Source organism: Glycine soja, chromosome 16 (assembly GCF_004193775.1).
Source record: "Glycine soja cultivar W05 chromosome 16, ASM419377v2, whole genome shotgun sequence".
NCBI lineage: Eukaryota > Viridiplantae > Streptophyta > Magnoliopsida > Fabales > Fabaceae > Glycine > Glycine soja.
The window spans coordinates 35,746,303-35,768,129 of record NC_041017.1 but is presented as its reverse complement, the minus strand read 5'-3'; the positions used below and the strand labels follow the sequence as shown (position 1 = coordinate 35,768,129).

General features: G+C 30.6%; 2 protein-coding genes across 2 annotated transcripts; both read right to left on the bottom strand.

Annotated features, from left to right (window-relative positions):
• Positions 1-2,058: 2,058 nt before the first annotated feature.
• LOC114389274 (receptor-like protein EIX2) lies at positions 2,059-5,281 on the bottom strand. Its single transcript, XM_028349910.1, has one exon. It carries the CDS (start codon positions 5,248-5,250, stop codon positions 2,242-2,244), a length of 3,009 nt encoding a protein of 1,002 aa, XP_028205711.1. The 5' UTR covers positions 5,251-5,281; the 3' UTR covers positions 2,059-2,241.
• A 7,042-nt stretch (positions 5,282-12,323) lies between these two features.
• On the bottom strand, positions 12,324-14,049 carry LOC114390025 (low-temperature-induced 65 kDa protein-like). The gene is made up of 3 exons (XM_028350713.1): positions 14,041-14,049; positions 13,281-13,779; positions 12,324-12,578 (listed from the first exon to the last, which is right to left on the bottom strand). Exons 1-3 carry the CDS (start codon positions 14,047-14,049, stop codon positions 12,484-12,486), a joined length of 603 nt encoding a protein of 200 aa, XP_028206514.1. The 3' UTR covers positions 12,324-12,483.
• Between the last annotated feature and the right edge of the window lie 7,778 nt (positions 14,050-21,827).

Sequence of the window (21,827 nt, the reverse complement as noted above, 5' to 3'; positions counted from 1 at the left end):
CCAGTTCTTTGATTACAAATAAAGTATAATAAATGATATGATGGTTAGAAATAGATAAATAAATTGACGTTGACTGAATTATATGAATTGTTGTAAGAGTGTCATATTTCTATCATATATAATTTTATCAACTTACATTCTAAAAAAAATTTATTTACTATGCTCTGAAAATAAGTTGGAAAAAAATATCTAATCAGTTCGTACTTTATTCATTTTTCATAATCAAGTGAAAAAAAAAATTAATAATATTGGATGCCCCCATAGTGTGCAACTACAGACCTTCAGTTTGCAAGACTGAAGTCTCTACGTACCATTGAGCTACAGGGGCAATTAAGGACGTTTTGAATCAAAAATTGATTTTTCTATTGGTTCTTCCTTTCCTCCCTTATACTCTCCTCTTTTCATAAAAAAGGTTAGAGTCAATAATTTTCATCTTTATGTTTACAATAATATTTTGTTTTATGTTTTTAATACTAACCTAGAGTCTACAGATCAAAGTTGCTGAAAATTATGTTCATTCTCATTCTTGGCGCTGTTAGTCTAGTGTGAAAACGGACAAATTCAGTTTCCTGTTATATATGGCTCTGCATATAAAAAGGAAATAAAAAAATTAGAATTTGATTATGGCTAATTTCACCCGGCCATTATATTTATTACAAGAAAACCTTCAGATAAAAATTATTTTTGTTGTACTTTTAGCTTGGTCGTAAACATTAACATTACATCACGCACACACACATAAAAGGCAAATCAAATTATTTTATATCCCTAAATTTTATGAGGAAGGATGCTATAAATATTAACAATACATCGCACACACACAAAGACATCTAAAACTATATCACTAAGTTTTATGATGTGTTACGGTTTTCCAACTTTGTATAATCTAAAAAGTATAAAAATGAAGATTACGACTTTCAGCCTCCAGTTCCTTTTAATGGAAGAAGTGAGTAAATGTTGATGCGATATCGGTAGCTTTCATGGGCAGTGACCATGTCAAAGAATGCTTGGGCCATGACCATTCAAAAATACCCTTAATTGATCTTTAGCTCAGCATTTTGTATAATACGCTAATTAATTTTTTAAAATTATGATTACTATCAATTATTTAATTCTTAAAACTGTTAAACAAAAGATTTGTTGATATTTTATAAGGTTAAAATATATTTTTAATCTTATAAATATTAAAATATTGAAAAGTTATCTAGATAAAATTTTAAGATATTTTTCGTTCTCATAAAATTAAAATATATTATTTTTTTTCTTGAAGTAAGATTTAAACATTCCAAATTATTTATTACATATTTAGTTATATGTATAACTGATTTAAAAATAATATATTTACATTCATTATATATATGTATAATCAATATAAAAATTCATAATTTTAATTTATGTGAATCTACATTCAGACCAAATAATAATAATGCATTTTAATTTTGTAAAGATAAAAAATTTATTAAATTTTTACAAAAATGAATTCCAAAAATTTATATATTTATCAAAAAAAAAATTAGCCAAGATACTTCCTGCCATTTTGTTATCACTTTTCTGTTTCAGGTTTCATATTCCGTTAGTTTTGGTTGTAATTAATACTGATCCTGGAACACTTGAATATTAATTCATTTTGACTCTTCAAAAAAATTGTTTTATAAAGATAAATTCTTTAGTATTTTTTGTGTTAATTTTTAAGTAAAGTTAACATTTCAATTTGATAATTAATTTTAAAAGTTGACTTTTATTATTATATAAAGTAAAACTTGAAAAAGCAAAACGAATAATACTTAAAAAGTTACACCTATTATTTGCTCTTTTTATAGTTAGGGTAATTTAGAATATTACTCCAACAATTGTGTTGGTTCTCAAGCATCATTGGTTATCTATGGATATCTCATCAAAGTTCTTGGCCTGGCCGGCTTGGAGAGTCAAAGTCCTTGTATGCAGCCATGAGTCACGACTTTAATTAACACGAAAGAACTAATTAAATATAAGTTTTTTTCCTATTAAACCACGTTTTCTTGAACCACTAGTCCCCCATTTTTGGAAACAAGAATGTGATACACAGAATTGAACAACTAGTTGATCTTAACTACAAATATGCTCAATATGCAAATATGTACATCCCAAAACAGAATTTAAATAAGACTCTCAAATTTGAAAAAAAAAAAAAAGATAGCAATAACTACAATGCAAATTGAACAACCTGGCAATACAATGATACAACATCGGTTGTAAGCAACACTAAACAGTGATACTATACGAGGAAAATGATTGAAGTTTGAACCACACATGATCAAGGAAATGAAAATAGGCATGCCGCCATGATCTACAAATCAGCAAAGGAGCAATCACTATCCAAAGTCCCACAACAAATCCAATTGTCGCACTAACAAAAAACCAATTCACTCCATGCCCATGACTTCCTTCATAACTATGAGTTTTCCCATTGGAGCTGCAGTTTATGGGCAGTGGTGGACCACATAGATTGTTGCCAATAAAGCTGGAGGCATCAAAGGTTTGCAATTGTGTTCCTGTTGGAATTTTTCCCTTCAAATGATTATAAGACACGTCTAGCATGCTCAGAAAGCTCAAATTAGAAATGGTTGGAGGAATTTCACCAGAAATTTGATTCCTCGAAAAATCAATGGTTTGTAACGATCCCATATTACCAATACCTTCTGGAATAGGACCAATCAATTGGTTGTGGGACAAGTTCAAAAAGTTCAATCCATTTAGATCTGTGATTTCTCTAGGAATTTCTCCTAATAATTTGTTACTTGACAGATCAATACTTGTTACCAAACCCAGAATGTTTCCATACTCATCTCCTCTTCCTTTTAGCCATAGTAGCACACTAACTATACCTGATACCGAAAAGTATTGTGTATCATTTGGTGCTTGAGAATAGATAAGGGGATATGTACTCCGGTTCACTAGTGTCATGGCACTCAAGTTACGGAAACAGCTGGGTATATTGCCAGACAAACTATTTTTTGCAAGGTCTAAAACCTGAAGAAGACTCATCTGACATATTTCATTTGGAATGTGACCGGAAAAACTGTTTGATCGAAGGCGGAGGATTTTCATATTTGAGAGCTTTTCTCCAACCCATGTTGGAATACATCCTGAAAGATTATTTTCTCCTAGATCCAAGGATATCAATTGGCTAGTCTTCTTCAAACTGGTAGGAAATATTCCCGAGAGCAAGTTGTTACGAATTTCTAATGACTGCAGCTCAGCCAAGGAACCCATGGATGGGGGGAAGTTCCCAACAAAATGGTTGCTTTGTAAATTCACTTCCACTAGAAATGGCCAATTAATCCAACAATCAGGTATTTCTCCTGACAGATTATTTGATGCAAGATTGAGAAATTCTAATTGCATTGGCTTGTCCTGATTGTTACATAAAAAATCTTGCATGGATTCAGAGAATGAATTGGTTGAAAGGTCTAAGTCATACACATCATTTGAAAGATAGGGTAATTTACCACATAAGTGATTTGTGCATAGATCAACAGTTTGGATAGATATTGGATTTTTTATTGTAGTCACAAGCTCACCATGGATATGATTATGAGAGAGGTTTAAATACAAAACCTGAGAATGTGCTTCCCAGAACCAAGTGGGAATAGAATCTAAAATCCCCGTGTTAGATAGTCCAACATATTGAAGTTGGTTTTGTGACTGAATCCACAATGGAAAGCTGGGACCTAACTGCCATGATGTCACTTCCAAATAGGTAAGTTGAAAATTAGGAATCCAATTGGGACCCACTTTTAAAGTGAAATTGTTTCCCGATGCACCAAAATCCGTCAAGCTTGTAAGATTTGCAAGATCATCTTCCTTGACAACTCCTTGAAAATTATTGCCATCAATCCAAAGAGATGACAATTTAGAGAGTGATCCAAGACTTTCAAATGGATTTCCACTGAATTTATTAATAGAGAGATCGAGAATTGTTAAATCTATCTCCCTTGAGTTGCGGAGATTTCCCAAAAAAGTCGGAATTGTTCCTTCAAGTTGATTATATGACAAATAAAGTGCAAAAAGAGAAGTCAAATTTCCCAAAGAAGTTGGAATGGTTCCTTCAAGTTGATTGTTTGACAAATGAAGTTCAACAAGAGAAGTCAAATTTCCCAGGGCATCAGAAATAGTCCCATGCAAGTTGCTGGAATGAATTTCCAAAGACTTGAGACGATGAAGACCGTATAAGCAATCAGGTATAGAAGATGAGAATGAATTTCCAGACAAGTCAAGATTTTGAATAAGTGTGAGGTTTCGAATACCACAAGGAATCGGACCTTGGATTTCATTACCATGTAATTGAAGAGAAACAAGTTTCTTCAATTTGAATATCCACTTGGGGACAAAAGAAATGGCAGGGGAATAACTAGTATTGTAAAGAATGAGAGTTTGCAGAGATGAGAAGTTGAGCAAGGATGGTTCATTATAGTGAGGGAGTGTGCAGTCTGACAAACATAGGAGGGTCAAAGAAGGAAGAGATTGGAGAGTGTGTAGCCAATGAAATGCTTTGGATAGGTTTGCATAACTCAAATCAAGATATTCAAGCTTCCACATACTTGATACCCATTCTACATTTTCAGCAAACAGAGGTTCGACAACAGAATGACCTCCAAGGACAAGATACACCAAATTGGAGAGATTCCCAATCTGAGATGGAATTGTTTCATTGGCGGCATACGCCAGGTCAAGATAGACCAAATTGGAGAGATTCCCAATCTGAGATGGAATCTTCCCACGGAATCCAGTATCAGAGAGGTCGAGGTGAGTCAAGGAAGTCATTGTCCCAAGGAAAGAAGGAATTGACATACCTTCTCCAAGGAAAAGATTGCCGCTCAAGTCCAAGTAATTCAAATGCTTTAAATCAGCCAAACAAGGACTTATCTCTCCACCAAAGCTCCATCTCCGATAAGCTTCCCAATTTGCATAATCAGAAGTGTGGAGGTGAAGCTGAAGAAGATGGGAAGTGAGGTTGTGGCAGAGGACTCCATACCAGTGGCAACAGTTGGTATGATTATGATTCCAAGACCAAAGCCTATTTGAAGGATCATTGAGATTATTCTTAAACTTCAAAAGTGTCTCACGCTCACTTGGGATGCACACACTCTCTCTGCATGGTAAGCTGAACAACCAAAGCTGGACAAAGACAAGAATATAAATGGAGGAATTCATGATCACACAAGAATATATAGAAAACAAGTGTAGTTGTTGGTTCTGCATATAAATCATCAAACTTCTATTATTTATACTGCTGCCCTGCCTGTTTTTTTCTTCACTTTCATTATTTTTTACCTTTTTTATTATTGTGCCAAATACTAAAATATTTTTTTAATATTTTAATTCACTTCTTAGAACGGTTTCCTTTATACTGATGCAAGTGTCTTTCTTTTTTTTTTTTTTTTTGGCGTTTCCTTTTTTTAATTATTGACTTTATTATCCAATTCTCCGACTTAATTCTTAGAATAGGAAATAAGTATTTTATTAAAATCAATAAAATTTATTGTATTTCTTGGTTTCTTCAAAATAACTTTTAAAGGACAAAATATCCTAATTAAAAACAAGAATTTGATCAAATGGATTAAAATGACATATTTTTTAAAAATATCTCAATTAAAAAATAAAAAGACTAAAATTACAAGATTTTTTAAAAATAAGAGATAAAATATTTCAATTAAAAATAAAAAACTAAAATAACATATTAAAAAAAGACGACAATTATATTTTAAGCCTTTTTTTTCACTTTCATTATTTTTTACGTTTTTTTATTATTGTGACAAATACTAAAATATTTTTTTAACATTTTAATTCACTTCTTTTTTTACGCTGGCTTTTTTAAATTATCGACTTAATTATCCAATTCTCCCGAATTAATTCTTAGAATACGAAAAATTATGCATTTACTGTATCTATCTCTTTTTTTAAAATTCCTATGTACACTAAATTCATAAAAAAAATTAATAACAATGAAATATGATTAATTCTTGTGCTCAATACTAAAATAAATAACATTCTTTTTGGTACAGCTTTTTTTTTACAAAAATAAATAAGAATCACTTTATTTTAATTTACCCTTTAGAACTGCTTAAATGAAAATTTGGTATCATTAAACTTTGAATTTTAACTATTATTTAATCAATCCTTTTGTTAAACTTTTGTTACGAAAACAGTAAAAGTCCAATATTTTTAAAAAAAGAAAAAATCAAGTCTTCTATTTCATGATATTCCAATCCATAATTAATATTAAATTATCAAATTTTCAATATTCAAACTAAAAATAATGTAAAAGAAAATTTGTCTTCTAAACCAAAGCTCACACCATCAAGTCCATCTCAAGGTTTTCCATTTGTTGATCTTGAACCTTTGGGCACTCCACCAAGTCCAGCCATGTTATGGTCTGACTTCTTCAACTTTAACCATAGGTCACTCCATTACCTTCATATCAAGTTCGTCATTGACAATAATTATTGCGAGTTAAGTCAAGCAAGGAAAAAATATATAATTGATTAATAAATCAATTATAGGAAAAGGGTGTACTTTAAAGACCATTTCAGTTTAAAAAAATCTATATAAAAAAAAGATTATCTCATTCCAATCTAGCTATTTAATTTTGATCAACTTTTCAATTCACAAAATAATATTCTCTTATATATGAAAAAAGACTAAATTTAATTGTCATCAATTGGAAAGGTTGTTGTATCATGTATTTCTAATTGTATTTAAATCTGAATATTATTTTTTTATCATATAAAAATTACTTAGTTATATAAAAAGAAGTGTGAAAAAGAATATTAACTTTTTTTCTACAAAAATTGGTATCGTATTTTGTATTTTTTACAAGTTATCAACTTAAATAAGAGGAGAAACATAATTTTAATTTCCATTTCACTTTTTAAATAATTGCAAGTGTCAAATTTAAAATATCATAAAAATACTCACGTTCAATTTAATATTCTAAAAAAAACAAATTCATACGATAACTTAAACAATCTATAGAGAAATATAATTTATTCTTGTACCAAATACTAAAATAAGAAACATTTTTTATTTTAATTTACCGTATATAATTGCTTAAATCAATGAAAAATTTATCTTAAAAAAATATTAATAATTTTTTTAACATTTGAGTAATTTACATCAGAGGTAACTAAATTTAGCTTAATTCGTCTTCAAATTTTAACTATTATTTAAATCAGTTCTTTTGTTACACCTTAGTTAAGTATATAACAAAAAGTCTTGCATTATAAAATTCAAATATTTTATTACTTGCAATTTGAACCCATAATTAATTTTAAACTATCAAATTTTTATTATTCAAAATAAAAGAAATGAAAACAAAATTTTCTCCTAGAGAAACCGCTGGCCACTCCACCAAATCCATATCAAGGTCCCCACTTTTCCAACTTGAACCATAGACTACTCCATCAAGTCCATGTCAAGGTCCTCCATTTTTTCATCTTTAACCTTAGGACACTCCACAAAGTCCACCCATATTAAGGTCTCTGACTTCTTCAACTTCATCCATAGCCCATAGGCCACTCCACCAAGTTCATGTCAATGTCCCCCCACTTCTTCAACTTGAACCATAGGTCACCACATTACCTTCATATCAAGTTTCTTATCATTGACTACAAATGTTTAGAATTAAGTAAGCAAGGAAAAAATTAATGATGAATACATCAATTATAGAAAAAAGGATATAATTTAAAAATTATTTCGGTTAAAAAATCTATATAAAAAAAGACTATTTCGTTCCTATCTAGCTATTTTATTTTGATCCATTTTTTAATTCACAAAATAATATTCTTCTTATATATGAAAAAAGACTAATTTTCATTGTCATTAATTGGAAAAATTGTTATGTTGTCTATTTCTAATTGTATTTTAACCTGCATAGTATTTTCTTTTTCATTAAAAATTAATTAGTGAGATACAAAAAAATGTAAAATGCTTGTTTAACTTGGTCTATCATAATTATTGAATCATAGTTTTTCCTTTTATAAGTCTTGGTCCAAATTTCTTCACGTATTGTAGATCACATTTAACTTAAAATGTAAATTAGAGGATATGATCTACTAGAAGTGTGGCATGTTTTTGAAATTATTTATCTATGGTCCTAGCTATTTAATTTTTAGACCACAAGTCTTCATATATTAAAATCTTTTCCTGAATTTCATTTACTTATGTGGTGATATTTTAAGAATAGTGATAGAAGAGAAAAATAAATATACAATTTATTGAATATTATTATTTTTTTATCATAAAAATTAGTATCATATTTTTTATTTTCTTTACAAGTTGTCAGCTTAAATAATAGGAGCAGCATAATTTTAATTTCCATTTTACTTTTTAAATAATTTTAAGTGCCAAATTTAAGCAATCATAAAAATACTCACTTCAATATAATATTCTTAAAAAATAATTCATACGATAACTTAAATAATCTACAAAGAAATGTAATTTATTCTTGTGCCAAATACTAAAATAAGAAACATTTTATTTTCTTTGTTTAACTTATAGAATTGCTTAAATTAATGAAAATTTTATTTTAAGTAAATATTAATATTTTTATAAAAAACATTAATAGTTTACAATAAAGGTAATAAAATTTGGTTTAATAATGAGTCTTCAAATTTAACCATTAATTAAATCAATCCTTTCATTACACGTGTGTTAAGTAAACAACAAAAAGTCTTGCATTATTAAATTCAAGGCTTCTATTACATGCAATTTGAAATTATAATTAATTTTAAATTATCAAATTTTTATTATTCAAAATAAAATAAAAGAAAAAAAATTATCTTCTAGACAAACCGTAGACAACTCCACCAAATCCATATCAAGGCCCCACTTTTTCAACAGGAACCATAGGCCACTCCATCAAAACCATGTCAAAGTTTTTTTATGACTGACAACAAATGTTGAGAGTTATGTCAAGCATTAAAAAAAATAGACTAAAATATATCATTTTCATTCCTATAAAATTTTAATATGTTACTTTTTTTTATCCTAAGTTAATTTTGGATGATCGATAATTATCATGTATTCTTAGATTTTTGTGTCATTTTAAGACATTTATGTGATGTATATCTCATGTTTTTTTATTGTCATGAACTAATCTTCTCTTAGAGTTTAATGTAATTGTTTCTTCTTCCATGTAATAACTACTTTTTTTTTATTCAATAAAACATTGTAATTGTTTCTCTTTTATGCCTAATATGTGTTTTTGGCTTGCACCTGTTTGCATGATTTTTCATTCAATTGTATTAGAAAAATTCCATTAAGTTGCGAATTGGATAGAACACCCAATAATTTTTATGTCTAGGGATAGTTGAGCATCAATAAACACTTTGTCTTAATGCAAATTGTTTGATTATGCTAATCCAAAGGATTGATAGTTTAATCAAGGGATTTAGCTCTCTTCACTTAAGAAATTAAAGTTAAGATAATATGGTAGGTTAATGATAATATAATGTTTATTAAATATAAATGTGTAGTGATTACGTGATAGGAACTCCAATCAAATTAAACCCGAACAATTTTTTCATTGATTTAATCTCAATTTACTTTGTATACACGAGTGTTTGTTAAAATTTCCAAACAAAAAATTTTCCCTTAATTTTTTCTTTTATTTCCTTCCTTAATTTTCTTTATCTTTATGCATATTGTTATTTAGATGAATTTAGCTAATCTTAATTAATTTCAAATATTCATAGTGTAGAAATTTCTTTATCTTTATTCATAGTGTAGAAATATTGGTAGGAACCCAACTATGATCTCAATCTCAACCGGTCATAAAACCCAACGATTGTGATCTCCACTGCCACCACCGTTGCAAAATCCAATGAGCCCCAACTCACAACAAACCTCATTGTGAAATCCCACATGAAATCCAAATGTGAATCCAGCCATGAAACCTAGTGAAGCCAACCAAACATTGTTTTTTTTCTCGATTTTGTGGTTTAATGTTTTGATATTAAGATTTTGTTGGTTCATATCTATTCTTTCATCTATTTTATTTTCATTTAGTCCAACCACCAGGGAAAAAATGAAACACCATCAGTGGCACAGTGGTGGGATATGAGGAAGATGAAGGGTGATGGAGAGATAGATAAGAGAGAGAAGAAATGGGCAAATACAACATTGTTTTTATTTAAAAAAAAACTTTTTTCCACGTATAATATGTTAATTGATACGCTTACGTAATTTAAATGTTTAAATCACATAACAATTATCTAATTTTCCTCTCTTTTATTGCTTCTTTTGTGTTAGAACATTAGAAATTTAACTTCTTCTGAGTTTTTGTCTAATAAATGCTAAAGTTATCAAATTTATAGTATTTTTTAGTGTATTTTTTTTATAGAATTACACAGTAGGAGGTCTGTAATATGGTTGAAGAACTGGAGCAGTTCGCTCAGCGCGTCAACAACCGTTCAACGCGAGGAGCCAACTTGGAGGTCATGCTTAGCGTGCATACGACGACTTAGTGCGCATCTACAGCTTAGCCTGTATGTGGCGGCCTAGTACGCATATGCGGTTTAGCCTGCACCTTGCGGCTTAACGCACATTCACTTATGTCAGATGGACTTTGCATGTGCGCTTCGCGAGCACATGCTGGCTTAGCGCATGATCAATATCACAAAACATGATTGTGCTTCATTTTAAAGGAAAAAGAAAGGAAAAATCAAGCAATTCTTTAGTGGGACCAAAATTGAGAAGCTAAGACATGAGAGAAGAGAGAAAATCTATTCACTTGGGACCCTTTCCTCCATTTTCTTTCACACCTCTTGCTTTCTTTTTGTATTAGTAACCCTCTCATGACAATGAGAGGCTAAATCACCCATTGTTGGGAGTTCAACTATTAAACACTCTTGATGTAATTATTCTAACTATTTATTTAATGTTATTTTAATATTATTGTCTTTTTTGTGCTTAATATCATGTTTATAGCTTGATTACCTATTCTCATGTAGTGTTATAGGGTTTATGCATTGGAAAATGTTTATTTCCTATGAACTTGAAAAGAACATCTAGGTAATCCATGTTTAGGAATAGAATGATATTATTTTGCCTTATTTATTATACATCTTTATTCTTAAAGCAAATTATTTCATATAGCTCTTAAGGGATTAGGAGTGAAATTAGGTAATTTAAACTCTTTCACATGAGAAATCATGATTAGGGTATGTTAGTGGATGAAGGTAATAATCAAAATAACGTTAAATAGTAAAAAACCCTTACTGTTGCATCAAGAGTAATTTTGATAGGTTGAGTCTCAACATATTCTGTAAATCTACTTCAACTGACAACCCACCTCTGAGTGTTTGTATTCTATCTCTTTAATGTACTATGCTTAATTATCTTCATTTATGTCAAATTTTATATTCCATATCATTATTTGACAAATATCAATTTTAATTTATTGATTACTTAAAATTGAACATATACAAACTCTGGATACAGTTAAAGTCCTTGTAAACTCGACACTCGATCTTACTGTTTTATATACAGAAATTTATCAGGACCAATAAGCAAGTAAAAAATATGCTTTTTAACCCACAATATGAATGTAAACATGCGGTCGAAATGTGTATACTTATTTTATTCAAAAAACAAACATTTGGATAGCATACATACACGAATTCATGAAACCAAAAATTAAATAAAAAAAGCCAAACATAACAACAAATGAACGAGAGAAAAGAAAAAAAAAACAAACAAACCTGATCTTATAGAGCGCAAAAAGAACAAAGACCAGATCTTATAGCATCATAATCATCCATTGAAAAATTTGCGAAAAAACAATCTTTCTATGGGTTTCCCTTCACAGAATTCTCCTTGTATGCTAGTGCGTCTCTTCTTTTAAAATCCAACAACAACTTAGGATTCCATTATACCACGATCTCCTTGTCTTTAGACTTACAACTTCAATGACGTTATCTTTTACTAATATTTTATTTTTTGCTCAATTGAATCACCATTACTCCAGTTTTCTGATGATCAATTTTGTAACTTTCAGATCCTCTATGATTTTTCTTTTTTCTCTCTCTAAAATATTTTAATTATTTTTATTTAAAAGAATCTTCTATAATTTTTCTTTTTTTTCTTTTTTCTCAAAAATATTTTAAATGATCTTATCTTTTAGTAATATTTTTTTTCTCAATTGAATCACCATTACTACAGTTTTCTGATGCCAAGTCTTCTTGTAACTGTCAAATCTTCTATAATTTTTCTCTTTTCTTTTTCTCAAAAAATATTTTAAATATTTTTATATAAAATATAAAAATAAACCCGAATAAAATTGGATATTTACATAAACATTAAAAAAAAACACAAATTTTTAGTTTACTGTGACTTGAACATCCTAACTTTCTTCCAACAAAGAACTAGACACACAGATATTGAAACAGCTTTTAAGAAAATCTACACAATCACCCAAAGCAAAGACTCCTTCAAAGCACTTCTTCAATTAGATGACTCCTGCTGCCTTCTTTCACCTGCTGCACCTTGGTTAACTTGTTCCACTTCTGCCCTTCCTGCCTCATAATTCATAGATGAATCTTCGGCCCATGCAAACCACAAATTCAAAATTAATGTGGCACTTTGCTTCAGTAAAAAATAGCATACCCAAAATAAAGTAAAAAAAAAAAATTGTAACTCATCTTGGACTGAAGTCTAAAACCACTAGGATAAAAAATACTCCACTTTTTTTTAAACAGTTCTTACAAAATGAAAAAAAAAAAACATATAGAAAAATATGTAAGCATGACCAAAACAAGTAAACAAATAACTGCGATTCATCTTGGAATCAAGTCTTAAGACTAACAGAAACATACATAATCATAATTTCGTTTGTTTCTCAAAACACTTCTTCCAAGATAAGAAAATCGAAAAACTGTTACAAGGCAAATATAATAAACAAATAGAGAGATAATAAATTTTAATATCGATACAAAATATCTTTGTCTAGCTGCAAAACTCAAGCAGAATGTGAAGAGTAACAAAAGAATTAGTCAGAGAAGTATGGTAAAAGAATAAAAATAAAAACTAGCATATCCCATTGCCGAGAGGCTCTTCGCTATGCGAAGGTATGAGGGAGGAATATTGTACGCAGTCTTACCCTTGCATATGCAAAGAGACTGTTTCCAGATTCGAATCCTTACAATCAACTAATTTAGAAATAAGTAAAATTTGCAAAAGGCATTGATCAAACAAAAGAAACCTCATGGAGACAACTAGAGCTACTATTCATTGCTATTTACCTTGTGAAGATTGATTCTCTGCTGGGTTGGTAAACCATGTCCCAACCATACCTTTAAACTTATCAACCACACCTTTCCCCGGACTATTCACATACATCTCTTGGTACTTTTTCTCTGTCACCACACTTTCACCTCCTAACCTTCTCTTCACTTCCTCTGACTCAGTTACCTTTCCCAGTATTCTTTGATGTTCCATTCTTCTCTCAGGATTATCCTCTCTCTTATGCACAGCATCAGAAACCACCTTTCTCACACCTTCTTCAGTAACTTCCACTGGGGGCAGTTCCTTCTTGTGCAGAGTCTCTGATATCACTTCAGAGAGAGCCCCGTCTTCATCACCAGGCCTCAGTTTGTCCACCAAATAGTCCTTCACAGAAACCCCCTTGTCCTGTTCCACACCCACACTACTAGTTTGATTTCCAGAAACTTTGGACTTCCAGCTTTGACTCCCGCTCGACTCGAGTGTGTCTTTCCCACTCACTTTTCTTTTCTTTTTAACCTTTTTTCTTTTTTGAATAATGACAATAAGCAAGTATTAGTCTTTAATTTATAAAAACAAAATACATAAAACTAGTTTTAATTCGATGTTAATAACCAATAAGAGTCCTTAACTCATTAGTTTGAGTGGTTCTGAATTCATCCTCTCAAATAAAATATCTTATTTGAATTTTGTGAAGGATAAAATAATATTAAGAGAAAAAATGAATACTCCACTTCAAATGATAAAAAAATATGACATTAATGATTATTAATTACATACACGACTCATTGTTAACCCATGAATCTAACACACTTAACTACAAGTAACAATTAGTAGTAAATAAGAGATGAATGAGACAAGTTGGTAATGAGAAAATATTTGATTATTGGAAGGAATAAATAAGTAGTATTTTCTTTAATTAAAATTAATAGTTTCATTTTTCACTACAATTTAATTTGATATTTTTTATAGTCTTTTTTTTTTTTAGTTAAGGGGGTAAATGTTTGTATGTCACATGAAAAATGTTCAACATTTGTCATTGTAACTTGTAAGTGTGGGGATATTACCGTCTTCGGAGTATTCAATTCACATTACTTGAATTGAAAGTTGCAGTTGATTATTTTTTCTGACAGGTTTCCTTCTCAAACTAGAAAACAGTTTATGGCACTGCTCTAGTGTTACTATACAAGTAAACTTTTCAGAGAATTAGGGACATATTATCTGTCCAAATTATGTAATAATACACTTAATATTTGACATAGAAGAGAGGTTTTAATGTTTTTAAAAGAATTTTGTCAACAAACGTATCAGGATTTGATTTATAGGTTATTAACTGTATTTGTACATAATAAATGCAAACTTTAAGGTGTGAATTATTGAGTCTCTTACATGTCCCTTTCCACTAGTAAAACACCAAAACCTTTTGGATTGAAGCATAAATAATGTAAATGCTCACCTACCTTGTTTTGAAATTCTACTTTTTATTAGAAAAATGGGGGTAACAATGATCAAACTCTAGACCACTTAGTGCCCGTTTGGTTTGGTGTTCATTGTTGTGAATGCACGTCAAATTGAAGCAAAAAATACTTGCTTTTGTGTCATTTTTAAAATTTTGACTCAAATTTCTTGGACAATGTGGATCATGGAGTTAGATTCAAACATGCTATTAATCATGCATGTATTGATAGCATGTCATGAACCAATTATATCCGCTATCTGAAAATATAATATCAGCTAAATTAGTATATTAGAAAAAAGCTAAATTAACACTAACTGATTACTGTCCATGTAAATGTAAATTGTTAAGCAATGAGAGATGTTACAGTGGACCCAATATAATATCTAATTCTAAACCAAAGGATGGAATTATATACCTAATATCTTTGTGCTTTTTTTATGTCTTCTAGAATGCATTGTCTGCATCAACTTGTACACAAATGTTGACTTGCAGTTAATAATTATTTTTGTCAAATGGAGGATTGTTGGTGTCTCTTGAACATTGTATCTTAGCTTCTATCTTTTGTCTATGCAGGAGGTAAGAATGATTTATGGCCGGATGATAACATTTTACAAGTAATTAATGCTTATATGAACCCAAAATGTCACCAAGCAGATTCAGATATTGTGCACAAGTAGGTTTGTCTTTTTTATTCATGGTTTCCACTCATAAAGATTGATTCTTAATACTGATTGAAATATATTCAATATACTCACTAATCCGAACATGCGAAAACTGAGTCAATTTACGTCTGGTATTGTTAACGCATCTCATTCTCTTTCTAGCCAAGAAAGGTCATGCCTTTCTGTTATGGTTCTTAATACTGACTAATGATCAGGTATAAATGTTATTTTCTGAAAACAGATATGAAGTCCATTTGAAACAGTTACTGATAGCACATGTTTTGTTAAAATTTAATTAAGCTTCTGAGATTCTTAATTGGAATTTTATTTTTAATGTAACCTGATGAATTAGATCTGGCATATAAATTGTATAGCACTGTTGTCAGCTACTTAAAATTTACTCATCTCTATAGGGGTCTTGCTCAATATCCGTTTCAACGTACTAAACTCCAGCAGATATGTGTTGGATTCTTTGAGTGGCCTTCAGAGAAAACAGGTTCTTCGTCTTCTTTGACATATTCTAATAGAACAATTCATACCTCCAGTGGAATAATTTATTATAGTAACATGTCTTAACAACTAATTTATTTTGTGGTTTGGGGGTGGCCTGGGTGCACAACTGTGAGCACTTACTACTAAGTAAAGACTATTTTGTTCATCGGTCATGTAATGATTTCTTAGTGATTTGAATTATAAATTTGAGCTGTGCTATGTCTGTGCTGGACTTTTCATAGTTATTTTGTGTTGCTAATTTACATTTCATTAAATAGATGGGTATATCCTTCCAAGTATAGCTGAAAGAAATTTACGACGATTTGCCAATTTGCGTTTAACTTCATCTGAAGTTGGAATGAACCTTCCTTTACATGAGGTACTGCTAACCCTTTCCATTCCCTAATTAACATTTCATTTCATGTGTATTAATAAAAGATTAAAAGTTAAAAAAGTGTATAATGTTATACACAATATTGCTACTGGATGGTGTTGCTTGAATTTGCCTGTTATTTCTAGTTTCTGCACACCATGTGCTTAAGCCAATTTTATATAATGAAACTTTTGCTTATAAGAAATATTACATACAAAATTAATTTTTTCATATCCAAATAATAAAACTACTTTCAATAAGCTAGTGTAATCAAACAAAACTAATAAGAAGTGTGATACCTGGGCCAATAAACGAGCATTCCAATCTTGATTTTCAGAAACATTGCATTCCATGAGATATTATCTGGTTTGAGCAACAGCTGGATTACCTTTCCAGTAAGCATAAGGCTCTCTGTTCAGCCATGGTATCCTCGTAGTGCCTTCTTTCAACTCTCCCAACAAAATATGCCATGGCTTTATATTAATCTCTGCCCTGTGCACCACACATGCAATACTTTTTACTTGTTTAAAAATTAAGGTCCCGTTAGAGCTGATTGTGAATTTTCAATTTTCCGTTTCAAAATATAATTTCAAAATACAAACATGTTCAACAAAAATTGCACTAAGTTAATTTTTTACATTATGGATTATCTAATTCAAAATTTACAAGAAGAATAGGCAGATCGAGATATATATTATTGAAGTGTAGGAAGAATCAGGGAAGACAATGTCCAAGGTAGCATCATTTCCACAATACCGAAACAAGGGAGTTGGTTGCTCAACATTAGGGCCATTGTAAGCTCCAAATCAGGTATCTTGCCAGGGTACCTTCTCAACAATTGTAGAATCCCCCATATGCTAAAAACATCCCTTGTTTGATAGGGCCTTGAGTAAGTCTCCAAATAAGCCCTACCCTTTAATATTATCAACCTAAAATAATTCTTACAAGTTATAAAGTTGATTTGATGATAAAAAAAAAAAAACACAGATGGGTTTGAATCTTTTTTTTTTCTCTAACAAAAACTAATAACTAATATTGACCGATAAAAAAAAACCTAAAATTTGCCGTTTGCTTTGCCCTCTCCACCATGTCTTGCGTGATGCCCGTACGGGCCCAAGGCCTCAAATCCTCGTGGATCCAACGGAAGTAATCTGGACACGTGGCGGTGGCTGGAGTGCTCTGATGGTCTTGTAGGTTTGTGGGGCATGTTCCGGTGAGGTTGTATGCGGTGCAGTTCAACGGGGCTATTGGCTTCCGGATGGAGACTGTGAAAGGACTCGGGCCATATGGCGTGGTGCTTTGTGCTGATTTGGAAGATGATGCACCGGAAAACATACGCTACATGTACACCACGTGCCACACAATGACCACAAATATTCAAACAAACCATGCATGCATCATCAAATAAAAACAACACCCACGTAGCTCCAGAGTTTAACTAGAAAAACGTATATACAGTGCTGTAATTTGCATGGGAACGTAAGCTTTGAAATGGTTAAAATTAAGAAGCTAGAGAGAAGTGAGAATAAAACAAGAGTGCCGTTAAAATAGCATTATTTAATGAATAATGTAAGGGTACAACAGTGACAAAATTATGGGTCCAAGATAATTCTACGTGCATGAAACTACAAGGCTCACGATCCCATAAAGTCAAGAATTCGTTGGTCCCTTCTTTGGGATGTGTGTAAAGTTTGAAGGACATGTGATTTACAAAGACTTCTTACAACTCACAACCTTTGGAATTTCTCTATGCCTGGTTAACCCACAATTTCTGGCGCCTGTTGCGGTTAGGAACATAGGCTAGCAAAAACACTAATCATTTCAAGAGAAATGTTAACACACTTTTCTAATATATTATTTTTTATTTTAAAATTTATTAAAATAAAAAAAATTCAGCTGATCTCATATTTTATTTAGCAAATTTTTCTCATATATTAAGTCTTAATTAGGTTTTTAAAATTATAAAGCTAAAACTAAAATGTTTTACTAAATGTATTTTAAAGTAAATTTTATACACAAAAATATTATGATTTTATAAAAATATTACTTCAAATAAAAAGTCTTATAATTTAATACTAATTTCCAACTATATAAAAAATTTAAAATGTAATGTTGAATCTTTCCTGAGTCGTCCGACAATAAAAAAAACTTGAATCCTTATTCAATTGTCTTCAAGTTTTAGTCAAATTGTTTGGTCAAGGGAGACATATTGAGCCCTCCTAACTATAAGCTACCCTGAGGGTTTCTATCTTTCTTCTTCTTCTTTTTTTGTTTCCCACTTAATTTTTTACTTTGGCAGCAAGGGTTAAACCTACCACATCTACATGACTATGTCTTACTTTCCAATGAGTTACACCTAAATAGCTAACATATTCCTCTTGCTCACGCACACTATATTTCGTAAACTTTTCACGATCATCTTTATATTATCAAATTCATTTAATTAATATACAATTATCTTAATATTATAAGCAAGTCTCTGTATAATCATGTAGTGTTTCTAAATTGAATGAGTCTAAATCACACACTCCTGAAAAAAAAGTCATATTGTCAAAATATCCGTAAAAAGATAGAAATACTATGTTATGGGCAAGATTTTGATATACTATAACCTTAATTTTTACAATAAACCTGAATGTCTAAATATCATAACTCTGAATATGTTTGTCGGTAGCAACTTACTGCGTGCGACTTTAACTTGTGAATAATTAATGGGTAAAAGAGTAAGTGAGAAACGTTTTTAATGGCCACACGAATATAGTTGGCTAAGCGACGAAATGACAATGTGTTAATTTTGTCGTGTCCTCAACCATGCGTATGCCTCAGGCCGAGGGAATTCTCACACACCATTCCTAACAATTTCTAAGGAATTCCACAACGTGTCCATGCTTCAGACAACAATAACGTACGAAATAAACAAGTAGCATCTAATAACGTTAAAATAAGCACACACATATATCGAGCCAACCAACGTTGGAGGTAGAAGAACAACAATAATATCAATATTTAATTTCATTTAGTATTAATTTATTAGGATCTCGACGTAAAATAATAATTTATTAGAAAATAAACATAAAATTTGAGTATTTATTAAGGATAAAAACATATTTAATTTCATTTAGTGTTTAATAGTGTTTTGGTCTATGTTTTTTTTTGTTTTTTTATAGTTATTTCTTTTCAAATTTGATGACATTGTCATTGGGTCCTTCTACCCTTCACATCAGCAAATTGGACACTAAAGAGACTCGGTCAGAAACAAATAACTACTAGGGGTACAATAACATGAGAGGATTTAACACTTTTGGAGTAGGAAAACAGTTAAGTGGGAGCATTGACTTTGTGATTGTGAGAAGGGTAGATAGATAGTAGTAACATTGAGCTTCCAAAAAAAATAAAATTGTGTGTGTGTGTTTCTGCTTAGAGTCTTAGTATTGTTCAAAGGATTTTGTTTTGAGACAAGAAAATCACTGAAAGATTATGGATGTGAAAAATGGCAGCAAATGGCTTTGGTAGTACACAATGGTTGCAGAGTGCCAAAGAAGCAAAGCAAAACCTGTTTCAAAAGCACCCGGGTCAGACAGTCACAGAGTGGAAAAATGGCTCCACGCAAACCAGTTGATGAAAACAAAAAAAAAAAAATTGGTACTTCTTTTTCTTCTAAAGTTATCATGTCATTATTATTATTTTAAAAATCAAATTACCACAAAAAGGGTGTTTTTATGAGGCACTTTTTGAAAATGAATTAATTAATAAATAATGTAGTTAGAAACCGGGTCTTCACGACACTAAAGACACTCGGTTGATAGCACTTGCATAAACTTTTGTTCCTTGCATCATCTCATGTGTCTCCATTCTCCATTCTCTGCTTCCACTAACGATTAAACCTCATTGATTAGGGTTCAATGATTTTTCAATGAATAAAATTAATTTTAAATTCTTGATTCTAACAGCTCACGTATAGTCTGTTGAATCAAATGGATTAGACTCTTGATATTATTAAAGTATATATTACAACATATAACAAAATTAAAAATTGATTCTTTGTGTAAAATAAATAAATCTAATTAATTATGCTTGTTATGTTATTATATCATTTTTCCGGTGTGGAGTAACATCAAAATCAAAGTAACAAAGTTACTTGCATGTTACTCTAACCATAATTCCAGCTAAGTCGAATATGGTTTCATGTTTTGTTAAACAATTTAGATTTCCTTATCAAAGTATATCTGTCTTTTACACAAGTTTTTTCACTTTATTTTATTTCTCCCAGAATCAATTGTAGTGTTATTCATACTATTAAATTATTAGTCCGATAACTACCATGTCGATCATTGTTAATTTTATTTCCACCATTGTTCGGAGTACGTATATACTATTTACTTTACGATTAAACGTGTTACTTGCAGATAAAAACTCTTTATAATGAAGTACAATTGTTTATATCTACAACAATTATATTGAGTCAATTAAACACTCATCAAACGCAGAAAAGCTTTACTTTAACATTAGATAGAGGCTCATACCAATCATGGCGGTAGTTATAATTACACACATCAGCAACTGTAAAAGATCTTGCACGGCCACAGAAAAAAAAAATGCTTGATGCACATCTGATAAACTCACTCAAGGTATATGTATTAATAGTTTAAAAGAGAGATGAATATTACATGATAAAAATATAAAATAATTGTTTTGTTTTGGAAGAGTACACATATATATGCCCAAATATTGTAGATTCAAAGTTCAAACATTTTGGGCCTATAGCTAGACCATCCTCCTAGTCATAGCCATCTGAATTGGATCGACCCCACCCCAAGGTTTGTGTTGCATCACCTGCATGCTTTCACCTACTTTTAGAACGTCAATGTAGCTTTTAAACTATGGCCACAGTAGTTGTTATAGTTTTCTCGTGACTTCCTGTATTGGAAAATACTAGGGACAGATATAATTGATACAGGCATAATTAATTATTGTCATGTTGCAATTACGAAGACTCCTCAAAGAATATGTTTAGTAAATCATGATCAAGTAGAAATTGCAATGGCAAACTGTTTTTTAAAATCTTATTAGTCAGTGGTAGATCACCCGCGTTTAAACCCAAATTTAGTTATATCCTGGTATGTAATATTTTCCATTTAATTTAGTGCTCTGTTTGGAAATTTGCGTGTCGAATTGTTTTTTATACGTACCTACTTAACACTCTTTGGCCAAATAGCACTGTTCATGGAGGAATCTGTCCTGAAAGGAGTATAGAACCAGAAACAAAAAGCGTGGTGGTATCTATCATTCTGAAAAGGAGAAAAAGGCGGGATACGTACAATAGTAGGACTGTGACACTACTAGAAAAATCTATGCACCTTTCATGTAATGTCCCTAAATTTATGAACAAAAGATTCAGGTGTCGTTTATTGAATTTGTTTTACATGGAGTGTAAAGTCATATCCAATACTAAGTGTATGTTTATATAATTCTTTTTAGAATAAATACTCTTCTTTATTTACAACTGATAAAAATGTTATTACATTAATTTTTAAAATAAGCTAAATGAAGCATGTTTCATAAGAAATTAACTTTTACTGTA

Excerpts from the sequence above, each read along its gene's own strand:
- LOC114389274 (XM_028349910.1), bottom strand. The coding sequence starts at position 5,250 with ATGATTTATATGCAGAACCAACAACTACACTTGTTTTCTATATATTCT.
- LOC114390025 (XM_028350713.1), bottom strand. Across the intron at positions 12,579-13,280 it reads AGAGAATCAATCTTCACAAG|ATTCATCTATGAATTATGAG; the intron begins GTAAATAGCAAT and ends CATGGGCCGAAG.